The following is a 17,542-nucleotide window of genomic DNA, read 5'->3' as shown; positions in this document are numbered from 1 at the left end:
ATTTCCCTAGCTTCTGTGCAAGGTTTTTGAAATGCTTGCTGCATTTAGGGCTTATGGGGGGTCTACCATGATCTAGGGGAGAATAACTGCAAAGCAAATGCCTGGTCTCACTGAACACCCACAACTTCCACTTAATGCAGTTCGTGGCTTTTCACTGTTCCAGCCACCCCTGCAGACCCATATTTCCAATAATCACACATGTAAACACAGAAGTCTTTACTCCACAGCCTTCTACTGCCAGTGGCTCCAGACAACAAAAACTAATCAATACCACAATTGAGTTAAAGAACATTTTACTTTAACCACAACCCTCAGAATATGTAGTGGTGGGGATGAACACTTTTCAATGGCAGGAGGCAGTAATGGGATCTAGACTGGCACAATGAAATGGGGAAGGTCATGCCAGCAAATCACTCCCTGCTGGATTCAGAGTTTGGCTCCTCTGACTCATGTCACACTCACACAAGTACAGAAGAAGTCAGAGGTGCCAGCTAACAATTGCATTATGCACATTCTGATGTACAGAGAGAGGATTTCTATCAATGCTCAGGAGGGAGAAGGTGAGGACTTGGCTTTCACACAGAGACATGCCAGCCCCCAGCTTCAACCAAGCACAAGGGCCAGGTACTGCTCCGTTACAAAATATATACCTGGATTTCACTGAGACCACTGACTGTGCCAGGGAAAACCCAAAACCAGCATCTTAGCAACTGCAGAGGAGGAAGTTCCAACGGAGCAACCAGCAGCTTTCATCACCTCCTGAGCTCCCCCAAGGAACTAGCTTAAATGAGACACCCATTCTGCCCCAGGGAGCAGGTTTTGTAGATGCTGGCACATAATTCACACAACAAAAGGGGCAGTCAGCTTGTCATAATTTCTGAGCTCTGAGAAACTGTATGTGATCAACTAACAGGAGCTGTAAGGAGCTCTAAATATACCACAAGAGTAATTTTTAGAAGATGTTGAACCTCTTATCACACACCATTCAAACACAACCATTTTAGGTGAGTACCAGTTACAGCTCCCAGGGAATGGCACAGCACAGATTTAACAACAAGCAAATGCTGGAAAAAAGTAATGTACAAGCAATTCTCTCTTACAATTGGTAAAAATCAGTGCCCTAGTCTCTCCCTGATATACTCAACAAATTCAGAAAGTAGCTGTGGGTGGAGGCTGCCTCATGAAGACCCACCATGGATGCCTTAGAAGCAGAGCCCTCCACTCCCTGACGATTTCAGTGGCATGAATAAACATCCAGGCATGGTAGTGTGGGCTGCTGCCAGCCCAGGAAGGAAAAGGTCTCTGCAAGCCCCTCGGTGAGTGCCAGGCACTGGGGTCCTGCCTTGGGCACCCAGTGCCACCCAAGGGCCCAGAGCAAAGGCTCCCAGCCCTGCAGCACTGCTGCCCGAGCTGTGTGGGCAGGGCTGGCAGCCTTGCTTGGGTTACACTGCAATCCACAACACCTGACAGAGGCAGCGGGGCCTTGTCTCTTGCTCTTTGTTAGTACAGCCATTGACAGATAGAAGCAAGAAATGTGTGAAATTCTGCAGAAACTCATCCTTTCATCATAGCCTTTTTAATTCTCTGAACAAGGTCACATTGCCAGATTGGCACAAACTAGATTCCCAATTTCCATGTCTTCCATGTTGTGTTAATTAATTCCACTGCAAGTACAGCAGTATTTGATAACCATACCTCAGATAAAAACATCCCTGTTACAGGGGAGGGAGGGGGTGGTGGTAGACATTGCCTAAGTTCCTATGCCACCTGCAGTTTCTGTCTGCACTGTCTCTTCCTGAGAGTGGTCAGTAAAAACTGACCCAGTTTTTATACCCAAGCAATTCTCCTTTGGTGGGGCATCAGCACCACCCCTCCTCCTCCTCCCACTGGCTCTCCTCAATAGCACCAACTTTCCAGCACAGTTCTGCAGTTCTGCCCAAGCACACACATGCAGGAGTAGCTACTTCTCCTCAAAAGATAACCATCTTCAAGAAACTTGTGACCCTACCTGATGATTTTTCAAATAACCTCTTCATAGGTGATAATCTTGCTGCTGCTCAAAACAGCTTTCAGAGAACAAACTCTCCTTGTATTCCACCTGGACATTATTAATTACTTTTCCAGTTGCAGAGGCTTTGGACCTAATGAACACCCCCTCAGGAGGAGCTGGCCTTCACACCCAGGTGACAAAATCCCTGCCAGCCTGGTAGAGAACAGTGACGTGAGCAGCACAGATGGGACTCAGGCTGTGATGGGTTTGCCCCAAAGATACAAGCACAGAAGTGCCAGGTCCCACACAGCCATCCCAGGACAAAGGTGGCACAAAATACAGAGGAGTAACTCACAGGAACTGCATCTTGGTGAGGGACAGCTTTAGAGCCAAGCAAAGCTCAGTCTAAATCAAGGGTGGGGGTTCCAGGTGGTTCCCCCCCCCCCACTGGCATGATTTAGATTATCATCTAAACTGGGGCAATGCAGAGGGAATGGGATCTGAGGCTGAGGAGAAGAAACAGCAAAGACTGAGATGACAGTGAGGCACAGAGAGGTAATGGAGTTAGGACAGACAACCAAGGAGAGGGCTTCACTGAGCTGCCAGCCACACAAGAGAGAGAGCTGGGCATCTATTTTGCCTTTCAAACATCTTGACAAGCCTCCATTTGTCAAGTGACACTAAAAGTGGTTTTTCTATGCACAGCACCTCAGTGTGCCAACCCTTGGTTGGGCTCAAAGCCCATGCTGCTGAGGTGGCCCTGGCACAAGGGCACCAGGCACAGTGACCCCACGTGCTCCTGGCTCTGTCTCCCACCACGACAAAACCCATCTCACCCCCCATGCACAGCCAGCAGCTTGGCATCAGATCCATGGTTTTTGGCAATTTGTCACATCACTCAAAATAAAAGGTACCACAAGATTGCTTCAGATCCATCTCTGGCTTATTTTAGTCAAATTCAAGAACTCAGAAAGGTATCACTCAGGGCTTTTCATACCACCTTTCATTTTTTCTAATCTCCTCCTTTTGTGTCAAAGTTACTGTTGTTTTGCACATATATTTGATGGCCTGTCTCACCTCCTGTATACATACATGCATGTGTGTTTGCACACATACAAACCCATCCCAATGCAACTGAAGGAGTAATATTTAGACCTGAGTAAATACAGAACTCTGTATCACAGTAAAAAAAATAAAAGTTTATATCAAAGGAAGGCATGTCACAGTACTTGTTTTCTGGATGAACTTCAGTGACCTTCCATTTTTGGTCTGTCATACACTAGGGTTCACACTGACTGCAGGAAGGTCTTGTCCCTAAATCCACCATTGTGAAACACCTGTAGGAACAGAGCCTGGTGCTGAAGGAAGAAGAGCAAAGTGAGAAAATTGGCGGAAACACCCATTTCTGCTCAGATGACTCTGGCCATCAGCTCTTTGCCCAGCAGCTAGATGGCTCCCTGGGTCTGCCAGGCATTGGGTATCACCGTGGAAAACAGTACAGCCTCATACCAAGCACCTTCCATGCCAAATACCTGAGCAGAGCTTAGATCCACAGCAGCTAAATATTCATCAGCAGAAGGAACTACACAGCTTCTCACAGGCCCTTCCAGTTCTACTTTTTACCCAAACAGGTGATAAAGGCTGGAGAAAAGAGATCGTGTGTTCTCTGGGGAAGAACAGAAACTATTAATTGGCTTTGGTTCTGTGTGTGGTTGGGGAGTGAGTGCTGCTCCTCACAAGCCCCAGCACTGCAGGCAGGTGAGTGCAGGCCCATGTGGGTCCCTGTGCCTGGACAGATAAACACAGACTCTGCCTGATCTGAATGTCTGGACAATAATTCCTTGCCAGTCAGTGAAACACTTCTGCTGTGAGATTATTCAACAAAACCCCAGCAATAACTGAGTAACAGGGGACAAAGTCTCTTCATTTTGTCAGGCTATCCTGGGACTTCATGCCCTGCAGAAACTCACAGGACCATGAAGGAGATCATCAACAGCTGTAAACCCTGGAAATCTTTGCTCTCTGCTCAGTCCCTGCTATTGCCAGCAGTTGGCACTTGAAGATTTAAGATTGTCTGGGTGGCCTTCAAGCGTATTTTAAACGCACACAAATATTTAGCTTGTTCTAAATCCAACTCGTGTCTCGGAATTTTCCTTGGCCAAGAAAACAGAGACCTTGTCAGAAACACCATTAAGGCTTCAAAAACTCCCAGGGAACAGCCAAGTACCTGGAGAGGTCATGCTGTACTTGTTGAGACCTCTCACTACATCCTCCCCAGAGCAATGCTCTGGCAGCATGGCTGAGGGCCAAGAATAACAGGATATTCCAGCTGATTAACTAGTACTCCTGATGGACTAGGATTACAGTCCTTTTACCCTAATATACAGTGTTGAAGCAGCTTGAGAAGTTTCCATCACCAGATACAACTGACAAAATCCTCGGAGACTGTTGAAGAGCTCTGGCTCCTGCCTTTGGGCTTGGGCAAAACAAACAAGAAGTGCATTCACCACTTATGGAGGAGATCTTTATCAACCAAATCAGTAGAGAACAGCACTCTGCTAGGTGTGCAGAAAGATCTGCCTATCCTACCTAATAATCACATGGTTTGGTTCCCTTGGTTTACAAAATACACTGATCAAAACAGCTTGGCATGTGAAGGACAACACTTACCTCCTTATCTCATAACTCAAGATTATTCAAAGGACTCTAAATCCCCTATCCAAGAAAAATCTTGCAAGACCTTCACATACAGAAGAGCCCTGGAGCCTGTGCTGAGAGCCAGGAGCACAGGCTTTGCCCTGGATCCAGCCCTGAAGCTGGCAGCCTCCACTGCACTCACCTCTGCATTCAGAGTACACAAAGGTCTGGGAACAAATTGTGCTCCCATGTGGCTCCTCCAGACTCTTTCTCAGATTCTACAAAGAAAAACCTATCTACCTCTTCCCTCTTCTTTTAAATTAACTGCTTCCAAGTAAGCAGGGTGGTATTTACAGGACTAAATGGGTGTTGACCTTGATGCCCTCTTCACCTTGTCTCCAGCACTCTCAGAAAGCCAGCTTTTTTATTAATTTTCTCCTTTTTGTCCTTCAGTTCATGTGTAAGAGACCAAGCTGATCTATGTGAAGTCACTATGTGAATCATTAGAACAGCCCTGCGTTTCTTCATTTTTGTAAAATCTGCCACTCAATCACAGACTGACTGGCTCAGATTATCTCCACTGTAGCTGAGCACATCTTGGCATAAGGCAGCAGATCCTTCAAAAGTAGCCAGGGCACAGAGTCTGAAGAGGTTTAAAACTTTGAAACACTGCTCTTAGTTCAAAAGTTTGAACTGCCTCAACAAAGCAAATGCAAACAATGTGGGGACTAGAAAGCAGGAAAGATATTTAGTCTCTCTAGAAAAAGAGCCTGTGGGGTAACCACATTCAAAATGCATTTATCTCTCTATAAAAAGAGCCTTTGGGGTAACCACATTCAAAATGCATGTATCTGGGTATGAGTAGATATGAGGTGAGCTGATATGGAATAACACAGTGAGTCCTGCATTTAAAGGCAAGCATTAAAACTCCAAGCCACACAAACCACTCCTGCCTACTGCTCCTGCTGGACTATCACTGTCAGAAGATGACAGCAAATAACAAGAATTAGTTGCTAAGACACTATGGCTTATATTTATTCTGTTTTTGACATTCTGTTTTTGTCCACAGAGATATGTTGGGAAAAAGAGGGAGATATGGTATCAGGAGTTTTTGGGGTGAGAGGAAAGCCTAACTGACACTTAAAGTGAATAAAATGTATGTACATAGAATACAGCAGCTTTGTGGGGACTCATGAATCCATCATGCTCTCACTTGAGATCCAGATAGCACAAATTGTCATGCAAATCCTTTAGCAACAATAAATAGTATGTGGCAGAAAAGATTGTTACCATTGTGCTTAACTACATATAAGGTTCCCACGATTCTGCTGTGCTGCTCTGTTGTCCACTCTGCAGCATACCAAGGAAAAAAGCCATGGTTCATGGCTAACTGCAGGAAAAAGGACTGCTATGAAAAGACCCATATAAATGTCTCAAGATTTTATAATACTATAGAGTATCCATTCAAAAGCACTTCCATAGTGCACTATAATAATCCTTGAATTAAGGCTGGGAATGGACCTAGTTCTTCCAAAGATCATCAGAAACTCTGTGTTTAAGGTGCTTTAGAATATCAATCACTATCTGACAAGCAGTTTTCTTCAAAACTGATACCTTACAGTGATGAAAAATTCGCCTCAGTTTAGGTGAGGGCAGGCAGTCTGTACGTACATCTGTCAGAAATCTCCCTTTTATCTCTGCAAGTAACCTTTAAAGTGTTAATTTGGGGCTCTGCCACCCAAGTGAGGGGTCTGGGATGCTGCAGGTCTCCCAAGCAACTGAAGGGCATCATCCTGCAAAAGTGCCATTCCTGCACAGTTCTGCTGCATATAATCACATACACTAGAGCTATCATTGATCACAGCCACATCATAAAATTGTGGAGGCCTCCCCCAAAGAGAGAACTGCATTGGCAATTTAATAATTGTATGCCTTCTGCACTTGACAGACTTCTCTTGATATAGCTAATCAGCATTCATTTAAATGCAGGATAATTAACAGATACCCTCATGGATGAGAGCTGAAACAAGCCCTGAAAATGTAACCACTTGATGTCTTGTGTCATGCACTGATAGTTGGAGTCCTGGTTAGACAGAACAGAAGACTTAAGACAGCAGGGATGAAATCTTATCATGGGGAGCAAAAAAAGATTTAAAAACACATGCACATTTCAGAGCAGACTAGAATCAAACATTTGAGTCTTTTGTCCTTCAGCTGAAGACCAAAACAGTAAGCACCACTTTCATCTTCTTTTCTCCATGTTTTGTCTTTAAATAAGCAGGCATGTTGGCATATTAACTAATCTGGACATTTACCATCAACATACAAGCACCTCTTGGTATTGCTTCTAGACTTTGTATGTGCTGACCCACCAAAGCACAAAGAGCCAAGAAAAATCTGCCTGCAGGCTGTCAAAGTACATCTACATGAGAACAGTTAATCTGAATCACAGTCAACATACTCAAACTTTGTCTGACTTACTTGCCAGGCTCTTGGGACTCAGGCAGATCCCAACTTCTTTGCTTGAGTGAACACCTCCTGGCAGTCTGTGACAGTTTTTCCTCAGCAAGGAGAGTAGTTTTGCAGGCTACAACTTTTTTCCCCTCAAACATTCTTAAAACCTCATATAGCAGTCACTGAGTCAGTGGTTTGCTCATGTGACAGATGCTAAGAGTGCCTCAGTTACTGCAAAATGCTTGGTAAATATCCCATGGGAGAGGCCAACAGAGTGGGCTGAAGAGCCCCAGGAGAGGTGGCAGCTGGCTCTGTCCTGTGCTGAGAAGGACAGGAGCAGACCCAGCCTGGCTCTGCAGGACATCACCCCCACGTACCTGACCTGAAAACCACCCAGCACTCCCCAGCGGCACTCAGGGCAGGGTTGTGTCCCTGGTCTCAGGACTCATCAGCTCAAGGTCAGGACTGCCCCAAGGAGGCTTCTCAGCTTCTGCCTTCCAGGCCCTGGTGCTCCCCTCTCTCCCAGCACAGGCAGGAGGAGCTCAGTGCAGAAGCAGCCCCAGGAACCAGAGCAGAGGTGGCCCTGCCAGGCAGGTGGGAGAAGCACCAGAATCTGGGCAGAAACAACACGGGCCCACACAACTACATAAAAGCTTCTGCTCTGGGAAAGTGGGAGTCATCTGCTCTAAAAACATGAAATACCTTATGAAAATTGATAATGACCTTCTGTGACAAGGGAGGGTCACACCAGAACGATTGCCTCAGCTGAACTGAGCAGCTTTGCATGCCTCACAGGGTGAAATTAGGGGCTCCTAACACCATGGTCCCTGTGAGGGGGTTAACACAAAACTTCTTTTACTACCTTTGCATACTACTGGCACTCAAATACAGAGAGAAAAACAGACAGAGCTGGTGCTGCATGGAAATCAAAGTGAAACTAAATTTAAACTATTCCTGCAATATTGCTGTGAGAGCATGACTCTTCTGTCTAGTGCACTTAAGTTATGCCTCTCAGTATTACTGACTGTGAACCTGACAGTATTCTACACAACACGGAACCAAAAGAGGAAGATGTGACATTTTAGAAATAATAATGTCAAAGCTGACTGGTTAGACTGTCACCAAGTTATAACATCCATTCTTTCAGTAACAATTTCACCTTCCAGTGAACAGTTTGTCCTTATATTGGCTATTGCTAATATGTAATTAAGTTTATATAAACTAAGGAAGAAATTGGCATACTATTTTGATTCACCTCTAAAAAGTACCCCAGGGCATTTTTTAAACATGACAAATGACCACAGTCGGGATTTTTATAAAATACACTTTAATCTTGCAGTCTGTAGCTATTTAATGATTTTGCCGGTAGCAATTTCTTATTGCGTCTCCTCTTTTATTCAAAGCTTACCTACTGCAATGAGTCTTTATAAAGAAACACATTAATTAAATATGCCTTGGCTTCACTAGCTTAGGAAAAGACTATTAATCATTTCACAGCACAAGAACAACATAATACCTGCTATTGCCCCCGGGCACCTCACACAAACCGACTCCTGCCACGTGATGTAATTGCCTCCAACAGCCCTGAGCGCACAGAGAGGCTTTCTCTCACCAGCCATTCATTCCCCTCACCTAAAGCAGCTGATGCATTTGTGAGATGTTATGGGGTATTTTTTTCCTTTTCTTACAACCCTATAACAACATCTAGTGAAATGTATTTGTAATGCCCACCCTGCCACTGGACACAGGGAGGACACCTATGGCTTGAGTGGGGCAGGGCTGTTGGTCCCTTCCCACCAAATCCTCCTGTGTGGCTCTCACCAGCACTGAGAGGACTCAGTGCTAAAGAGGAGATGCAGGTTTGTTATGGGCAGGGTCACTGAAAGACAGCATTTTTAAGGGAAAAAAGAAAAAATATGACAGAACAATTACTGATGGTTTCATGTCACACACCCAGGGCACAACTTCATTCCCAGTTTTCTGATGTCATCCCTGAATTGGACTTTAGTCAGAATGAAAAGATGCTTCATGTGTATTTCATGGATGGTTGTCACAAACTCTGTTAATATTTTATTGTGTGAGAAAGGTACAAAAGAAGTTGTGGATTACAAATGAAACAAGTAAATTATTCCTTGACCTTAACTAGGTTTTTTTAAAAGCTCTTTTAAGGAAGTTGACAATGTGTGCTAGGCAGCAATTATTTTCCATGGAAACTGTTTCTTTGATACCCTACTTGTACATTCAATAATCATAGGTCACCCTCAGAGATGAAAACTTCATATTTGACAAACATTTTAAAAATCAAAACATTTAGAGTGACTCTAAATGTTTTGACATTTATTTTACCTAACACAGCAAAAGGTATTCAGATTAATGTTCAGAACTGCCTAGTGCGCTCTGGGGGCAGAGCAGGTGACAACTCTAGCTACTAACCTCAATTGCTCTGTGTGGAATAGGTTATCCATTCAAGTCTGTAACTTTGAACTGGTTGACTTTTCTCTTCATGAGAGATCGCATTAACTGAGCTGACACTGACTCTATTCCTCACTTTTCCACTCTCTCATGGTCAATCAAGGTATGCAGGAACCACAGGTGCTCCAGGTCTTCTCTAACCCTTCTTTACCACCAATAGCCTCTCCCACATACTTCTGCCCCTTCAGCCTCTCTCTTCCCAATTCCTTTCTCCTTCTCCTGCTCAAGGCATGTTAAGGGTTCTTCCCAGCACACAATGGTGATGCATACCTGCCCTACTGCTGTTGCATACTACATTTAGGGGTACATTTGATGAGGAACTTAGTGAAAATTCCCTTTCATCAACTGGCTTGCTCTGGGATTTCAGGAAAGGGAAAGGCACTGGGAGGTCACAGGAAGATGCTGCCAGACAGGGCAGCCTGGGAGCTGGAGGAAGGGAGCAGCTGGGACAGAGTGAAGGGAAGTGTGATCTATCAGAGCAAGGTGGGAAATGAGGCTGTGAAAGGTGTGAGTTGAATGCTAACAACAGGAATGCTTGGCTCAGGCCCGCTCCTTGTCTTGTGCTGCAGCTCCACCAAATCCTCTCCTCTTTCCATCCCTGGCTGTTTTCACCCTGGCTCAGTCACACAGCTACCACGACCATTTGTGGCTGGCTGGTGCTAAGCCAGTGGCTAAAGCCCAGTGAGTAACAACTTCACCCCGTGGTGCGTCCCTGCACAGCCACCATGAAGGGGTGAAAATCCCCTTTTGGCTGTTTGGACAGCACTCCACTTTGAAAACATAATCCTGCAGGATCTACAATATTCCTCATGTTTTCTCTTGACAGCCCCTCCTGCCCCCTGTCCTTCCCAAAGCGATGCTCCATTTCTCATTTTACAAAAGAGGTATTTGACACACAGTGACCTCAAACAGATCACTTTCAGGGTGCATGGGGCAGAACAGACAACCAAACCCATGTCCCTGATCATACAAGCCATAAGCCATCTTTCCTCTTCTGTTCAAGGCTTGGATAAATTCCCTTCACAGCTTCCAAATCAGAGGTGTAATTGATATATTTGATAAATATCAATAAGTGGGGGTAATTGATACATCCCATTAAAAAAAAGAACAATGTGTCTTCAGAATTAGTAAAATGTACAATCAGAGGAGCTAAAAGAGCAAACAAAGGTTTACTTATAAAGTTAATATGAGACAGGAGATGGTACTTTCTGTGCTTACCTTCAGCACTGTGATATTCCATGCAAAACTCTCAATGGCTTTGCTTAATTTTCTTCCTTTCAAACCTTCTTTTGTCCCAAGGTTATGAAGCTCTTCATGGAACTCCATTCCTAAAAACACAGATTGCCACATCACTTAATGCACAACTGATTTTCCCATAAAAATGCTGAGTGAGCATTTTCAGTCTTGCAGCTGGGACATCCTACAACCTCCTTCTGTGCTTCCCCCCTTCCTTTTCTTTTTATTACTCTATCCCGGGAGAACATTTTCCAGAATAAAGGTGCCATGTAAAGTTTGGGGCTGTGCTTCCACTTGGTTTGTGGCTCTCTTTGCCAATGCTGGGGTTCCACACAGGCACTGGGCAATGCACAGACACTCCTCCAGCACTTCTGCCTGCACTGCTGCCAACACTATGACAAAAGGTTTGTCACTCTCCTTGAGTTGATGACTTTGCACCTTGGAAGGCTGTCTGGCACATGTGGAAGATACCTGTTCAGCACAGCAAATGCAGGCTCCAATGCACATCTCCTCATTAATCTTAATCAGTCATACAGAAAAGCCCTTGTACTCCACAATGATAAACTGCACCAGAAGCACATACACTCTAATCACAGGATTCTGACTCCTGCAGCATGGATAACTGAGACTTCAACCACAGCCCTGTTGCATTTCGTTGCTAGTTTCTGTGGCAAACATCTGCAGATCTGTTGCTGGACACAAAAATTTGGGAAATCTGGGAGTAAATTAAAAATCTTAAGGTATCCAATTAGCCCACCAATTTCACAAGATCTGCACAGTGTATGTAACCCTTTCTCTGAGTCTGGTGTAGATTGAGAGACAAAATGGAAAAGAGCTGCTTGTGTTCCCTTAATTTGTACCTTACAAAGGCCAAACTGGCACTAAATAACTCCAAAGTATCTGAAGAATCCTATCCTGGCTTAACAACCAAGCTCCATCTCCAGTTGTTTCATAGCTCTGCCTCCCTTAACACTTTAGGATAAATGTCACTCATGAATTTGAGCTTCCTTGAAATGCCATCAAAGAAATGCCAATGGAGAGAACATCTGTACAGTGCAGATGCAGAGGCAGCTTGGCAGGCGGCTGAAGGAGAGTCCAAGGCAGGCTTGCACTCAGCACAGCTTGCCCAAAAACACCCCTGGAAGATTAACATTGGTTTTCCTTCCTATGCACCAACTCCAGGAGCTCAGTAACACTGAGGCTGTTCACCCTTACACAATGCAAGATTTCTCTGTTGCTTATATTCCAAACCTTCACCAACTCACAGACTTTGCTTGTCAAGGCTAACACAGTTCCTGCACTACATCCTTTGGAAAACTGTATAAATAACTGCACCCCAAGCAAAATTTCCTCGCAGGTGTGCTTCACGCCAACTGACTTACAAATCATTCAATTAGTAAAAGAAAACCTTCAAATTACTTGCTTTGTCCTGGGAAAACATAAGGTGGCTAATGGATCTTAGCTCTACATGGACAGCCCTGCCTTCATGCAGCATCCTTTTAGTTATTCTTCCCTCTGGACCTCACTTCTCCATCTGTAACTTGGATACAGCACTGCCCCAGAAAGAGGGAGCCACAAACATTTGTTAGACTGCAAGTTGCAACACCAGCTAAAGCTTTTAGCAGAGCCAGTTATCCAGGCTGCTGCTGACCCCTGTGCATTGGGCTGAGCCTGCACATTTAAAAAAAAACAACAATAAAAACCAGTCTGGGAGAGCCAGCAGGACCCTGAGGCACATGGAACCTGCACCAAAACAGGCTATGAAGCAGAGGTCTGGTGGAACACATGTTCAAAGGAATCAGCACTGGGGTGAGGTAAAGGACAATGTCACAGGCAATTATACCTCTGACACCTCTTAATTTGGAGTCCTTCATCTCACCACATTTAAAGTGCTAGATAAAAATTTGTCTAGGTAACATTTGCAACAAACTAATTGGCAAATGAGCACGGGGAGGGATACCTCCTCTTAGTCCTTTCCTCTCTAAATCCCATGGCTTCAGAGAAGCACTTCTTATCTCACTAGCTGCCTTCTCAATCAGAAATTTTAAGGCTAAAAGAGCAAACAAAAACGAAAATACAAGATGCAGCAGCAAACTGAACACACTTGAATTAATTTTTTTTTTTCCCAGGGGGAAGGAAGGAGAGGGGACCTGCATGAAACTCTGGAAATGAGTGTGGTGGCATGGTACTGCATGGTATTTTCCATGCATATCTCCTGCTCACAAAGAGTCCAGTGCCCAGGCAAATGCCATGGGTTCTTCTCTCTGCTCAGATCAAGCTCAGCAGAAAGATATTGCTGAGAGTCTGCATAATTTAGTGCTAAGTATTGCTCTTAAATTTTACTTTCTAGAGATGCTCCTGGTGCTGCATTCCCTTGTTACTGTCCCTCTGCACACGATGCAGGCTTGGGCAGAGGAATTTTATGATGCTTATGCAGATCCACAGAACCCAAGGCATGCCCCAGTGATGAGGCCCATGACCTCCAGCCAGACATGGCCACTTGCCTCTTGTCCCTTTGCTACCACAATGCCAGCATGGCTAAAGAGCACAGACTGGGTTCCATCCTGCTCTTGCACCACATGAAATCACTTTAATGCTACTGTTGAAACAGCTTCCAGTTTCTCCTAATTAAAAAGATGAATTAAAGTATTAACTACAAGACAGCAGTTTCATTCATTATTTACATTTATTAGAAGGAAATGGCTGTAGCCTGCATCACTTGCCAAATTCAAAAATGCTTATCAGAAACAATAGTATTTATAATTGTTATGGTCCTGTGGGTATAGAAACCTCTTGCCTGCTCTTTTCTCAAAGGGAAAACTGAGCTAGAGAATGCACTCAATAAAGGCACCATGTCTTCTCAACCCCCTCTTTTTAGTGCTTTTTTGGTTCATTTGACTAATTTAAATGCTGTCAGACAGTTCAGAGCTGTAGAGCAGATGGAGAAATAGCTTCTAAGGTGAAAGCTGAGTATTTTTGTCTGATCCAACACCTGCATTGCTATTGGAAGATGAGCCTTCATGAGGATAGAGCATGCCAGAGAAAGATCAAAATGCTCACTTACATCCAGGTGAAAAATGCTGTATTAGTCACAAACTCTAAGTAAATTATGGCACATTATTATTTCCCATCATCCACCCAGAACTGCTCCCTATAAATGGATTACCTGCTTTCTGGCACTGAACAATCTTGTCATGAGTGGTGTCTGCCGTCTCAATAAGAACCCTGCTCTCTTGAATCATCTGTCAAAAAAAAAAATCAGCATTACCAGGGTTTCCTGCAGCATCTACACACAGAAAGCACAAAGGTTGAAACTGAAGAGGAGGTTTGCTTTGAGAGCAATATGATAAATATTGGATCCTTCTTTCCTATGGAGGCCTCTCAGATCTGTATCAAGCTAAGTATCAGTTGCTCTGAAAATGTTTTGCTCCAAAAGTTCATGAACAGCTGTTTTACATCTATGAGACAGCACTGCAAACAATATGAAGGAAACACAAGTGATTTCAGAAGAAAACAGATTTAGCAGACAAACTTCATTCTGTGTTCAACTAAGCCCTTTCTAGCTGGTGTTTTCTGAAAAGAGGAAGTAAGTATAGTCCTCAACACAGGTGGTTATTAAAAATGTTACCAAGTGTTGAATAGAGCTCATTTCCAGGGGTATTTAAGCCTGGGCTGGATTTTATTCTATGCAACAGTTCAGACACCTATAGTAGTTCTTGAGTTTCTCCTCTGAGAAACTGAGATCCAAATCCTATCCTATCCTCCATATTTCTGTTGAAATTTAACAGAAAAGACAACACAAAAAACCAAACCAAAACAAAAAAATCCACTTAAAACCAAACAAACCAGAAGCAGCAGTTTCAACAAGCTTACTCACAAGTTTCAAGACACCTCCCTACTTAGACATCTTCCTAAAATAGCCCATTAACAGCAAACAAATGAAGAGTCCATTACCTGACAAGTTTCCTGAGCCTCCCTACATGCAAATACTATTCTCCTTTGATGGTAGCAAGCCTCCAAAACCTCTCAGAAGCCCAGGCAGACAAGAATATTGTTCCATGGTTCTGTTTTGTGAAATTGCAAAAGGTGGTACATACAACTGTTACGGAAGGCAAGAACATGCTGTTTAACAAACTGTGCCTGAGAATAACCTCACTGTCCTGGGACATCCACCACAAACCTCAATCAAACCCAAACAGCATGACAGCAGCGCCAGTTAGAAAGGAAGAAAACTCAAAAGTGACTGCCTAAAGTTGCACCCTGAAATTAGAAAAATCACCACCCAAAAGCTTCGCAAAAATGCAGCAACTGCTAAAAGCCTCCCTTCTTTCAAATACACAAAATATGAAAACCCAAGTAGTAGGTTTTGATGGTTTTAGTGGAAGACAGCATAACAGTAATAAATTAACACTTGCAAATTAGCACATCTTACTGTTTTAATTAGACACAAGGAATGAGAGACGCTTCCACTTGTCACACTCAAAGTTCCAAATTCTGGAGGAATTTAGATCCAAATTTTGCTTCTCATCTCATCTTTGCTTCTAATTAAATGTACTAAGGCTGCATTTGACAAAAATACCTATGCCTTTCCTTTGATATAAAGGAAAACAAAATCCATTATCAGCTTCACAGGCAGAGTGAAAAAAGCCTGACATACCTAGAGAGTGCAAAATTGTTTTTTAACAGAACATGCCCAGTGGATATGCCTGAGATTTAAATTACTTTCAATAGTGTCCTTTGCCTTTCATTCTTATTACTTACTTGTTCATGCATCACATTGAATTTTTTGCTCTTTGATATTTTCCCTTGTCATCTAGAAAGAAATGACAATTCCTACCCACTCTCTGGCTTTTCCGTACCACAGCACATTATCCTTTTGTGCTGAAGGAGCCATTGAGCTGACAACTACAAATCCCAAAGGCTGAGCAGTGAACACAGTATGAGTCCCAAAAACCCTGCAGGTCACTGGAGAGGCAGCCAGAGGCCAAGTGTGCACCTCTTGCACACACAGAGCTGGGGTCCATGAGGCAGTGCCTGCACTGGCCAGTCCAGCCAGGAGACCCCAGCATCTCCATGGCTCCTGCATCCCATGTAGCCATCACCCTGGGCTCGGGTCCCCACGGGGTCTGTGCCTCTATTCCTACCCAGCAGCAAGGTTTGCCCTGTGAGGTCGGCTGCAGCCAAGCTGGTACAGGACAGCCCATGTGTCAGACTCTCCTGTGCTCACATCCCTCAAGCAGAATGTGACTTGTGAGGTTTTTATATACACACGTGCATACATACACACATACATATATATATTTAGAGCCACAAGAAAGTATCTCACCATGCACAAAAAGAGCAGGCTCGAGAATCATTCATCTACTGAGCCTACTCCCAGGAGTTTCTGGTTTGCCTTTTTAAGGATTCTCAGACATGATGGTATTATATTCATTTTTTAAGAGCAAAGTAGCACTGGGATGTCAATTTTCCCTTACTGCAGAGTAGGTAGAGCAATGCTCCACTCCCTTTGATGCTGACATCAAAGTCTCACTACTTTCAGCTCAGCAAGAACAAACAATTAAAAACAGATCACGTAGCAGAATTTAACCTGTTCCCATCTTCCTATCTGCAGTAATCTTGACCAAAATAAGCAGCTTTTGTCCCATGACAAATCCTGAAGTGGTTTCAGAGTTCCTCAGCTCAGTAACAAGGGTTAAAGGGCAACCTCAGTTCATCACCTGGCATCCTCCCTCACACGTTCTTCTAGGAAATAAGGTACTAGGTAGAAATAATGGGACCCAAGGCAGTTTGAGCTAAGATTTTGGCTGGCCTATGGCACCTTGACCACCTCTGAAAACACAGTGTGCAGGATCCTGTATTCCTACATGACAGACCAGACTCTGCCCCAGCAAGAGCTGCATGTGCATTTTCAGGGGGCACGAGATCCTGCTTCCTAATGCTGCTGTAAAAAAATGGCAACAACAGGATAGGGCAAGGACACAGCCTGGGTGTTCACTTGGAAGAACAGACTGATTCAAACAGACAAGAGTGTAACAGGCAAGTAACTGCTATCCAAGAATAAATTCATAGCATAGGGTCATGGCATCTAGATACACTTTTTCTTTTTTGTCACTAGTTTTGAAATGAGTCCATGATTTCCCAGTTTGAATCATTCCCTGCTTTTTCAGCTGCCATCACATCTGAAACCCTGCTCAACGATGTCACCTACTTCTTCTAGAAGGGACAAGAACCAGAAGCCCTAAACACACGACATGGAAGGCCCTGAGATTTTCTGCTGGGAAGGTAACCCCATAAATCACAGGACAGCCTGAGATTTTCAAGCCCAGTTTTGCCAGCAATATACCTAACCCCACCAAGCAATCTCACAAGTGAAGAGTGAGCTTTCTGATGTTTGCAGCATGAATTTCCATGCATCTCTGCACTGCTCAGATGTGCCCTGCGCAGCCCTCCAGGCAGCTGTGCAGTCCCAGCCATGTGGCTGGAGCCCATCAGGACGCTGTTTAATGCCAGCTCACTTCCATGAGTGACTCCCACAGAGCAAGAGATGTCCCACTCCCTCAGGACTCCTGTGTGCCACCAGAGTGTGTTAACTCCTGAATGCTGAGCTTCAAGGGATTACCATCCAAGTGACATTGACTGAAAAGCAGCCTTTAGAGGATGGATGTCGGTATCTGGGTTCATTCAGAGGGAGGAAATTTTTATCAGCTGCTGAAGCTGGCAGGATTTCTTGGGATAACTTGCATTTTCCAT

The 17,542-nt window shown here is 44.2% G+C and overlaps 1 protein-coding gene across 1 annotated transcript in view; it reads right to left on the bottom strand.

Moving 5' to 3' along the window:
* The window catches only part of PLCL1 (phospholipase C like 1 (inactive)), a 193,125-nt gene that overhangs the window by 26,432 nt on the left and 149,151 nt on the right, over positions 1-17,542 (bottom strand). The window contains exons 4-5 of the mRNA XM_005490896.4: positions 13,956-14,031; positions 10,772-10,881 (exon numbers count right to left, since the gene is read on the bottom strand). Coding sequence (XP_005490953.2) covers positions 10,772-10,881; positions 13,956-14,031 — 186 coding nt within the window. The remainder of the gene's footprint in view (positions 1-10,771; positions 10,882-13,955; positions 14,032-17,542) is intronic.

Source organism: Zonotrichia albicollis, chromosome 10 (genome assembly GCF_047830755.1).
Source record: "Zonotrichia albicollis isolate bZonAlb1 chromosome 10, bZonAlb1.hap1, whole genome shotgun sequence".
NCBI classification, from domain to species: Eukaryota; Metazoa; Chordata; class Aves; order Passeriformes; family Passerellidae; genus Zonotrichia; species Zonotrichia albicollis.
The sequence above is the reverse complement of the archived record's forward strand: the minus strand, read 5'-3'. Positions and strand labels throughout refer to the sequence as shown.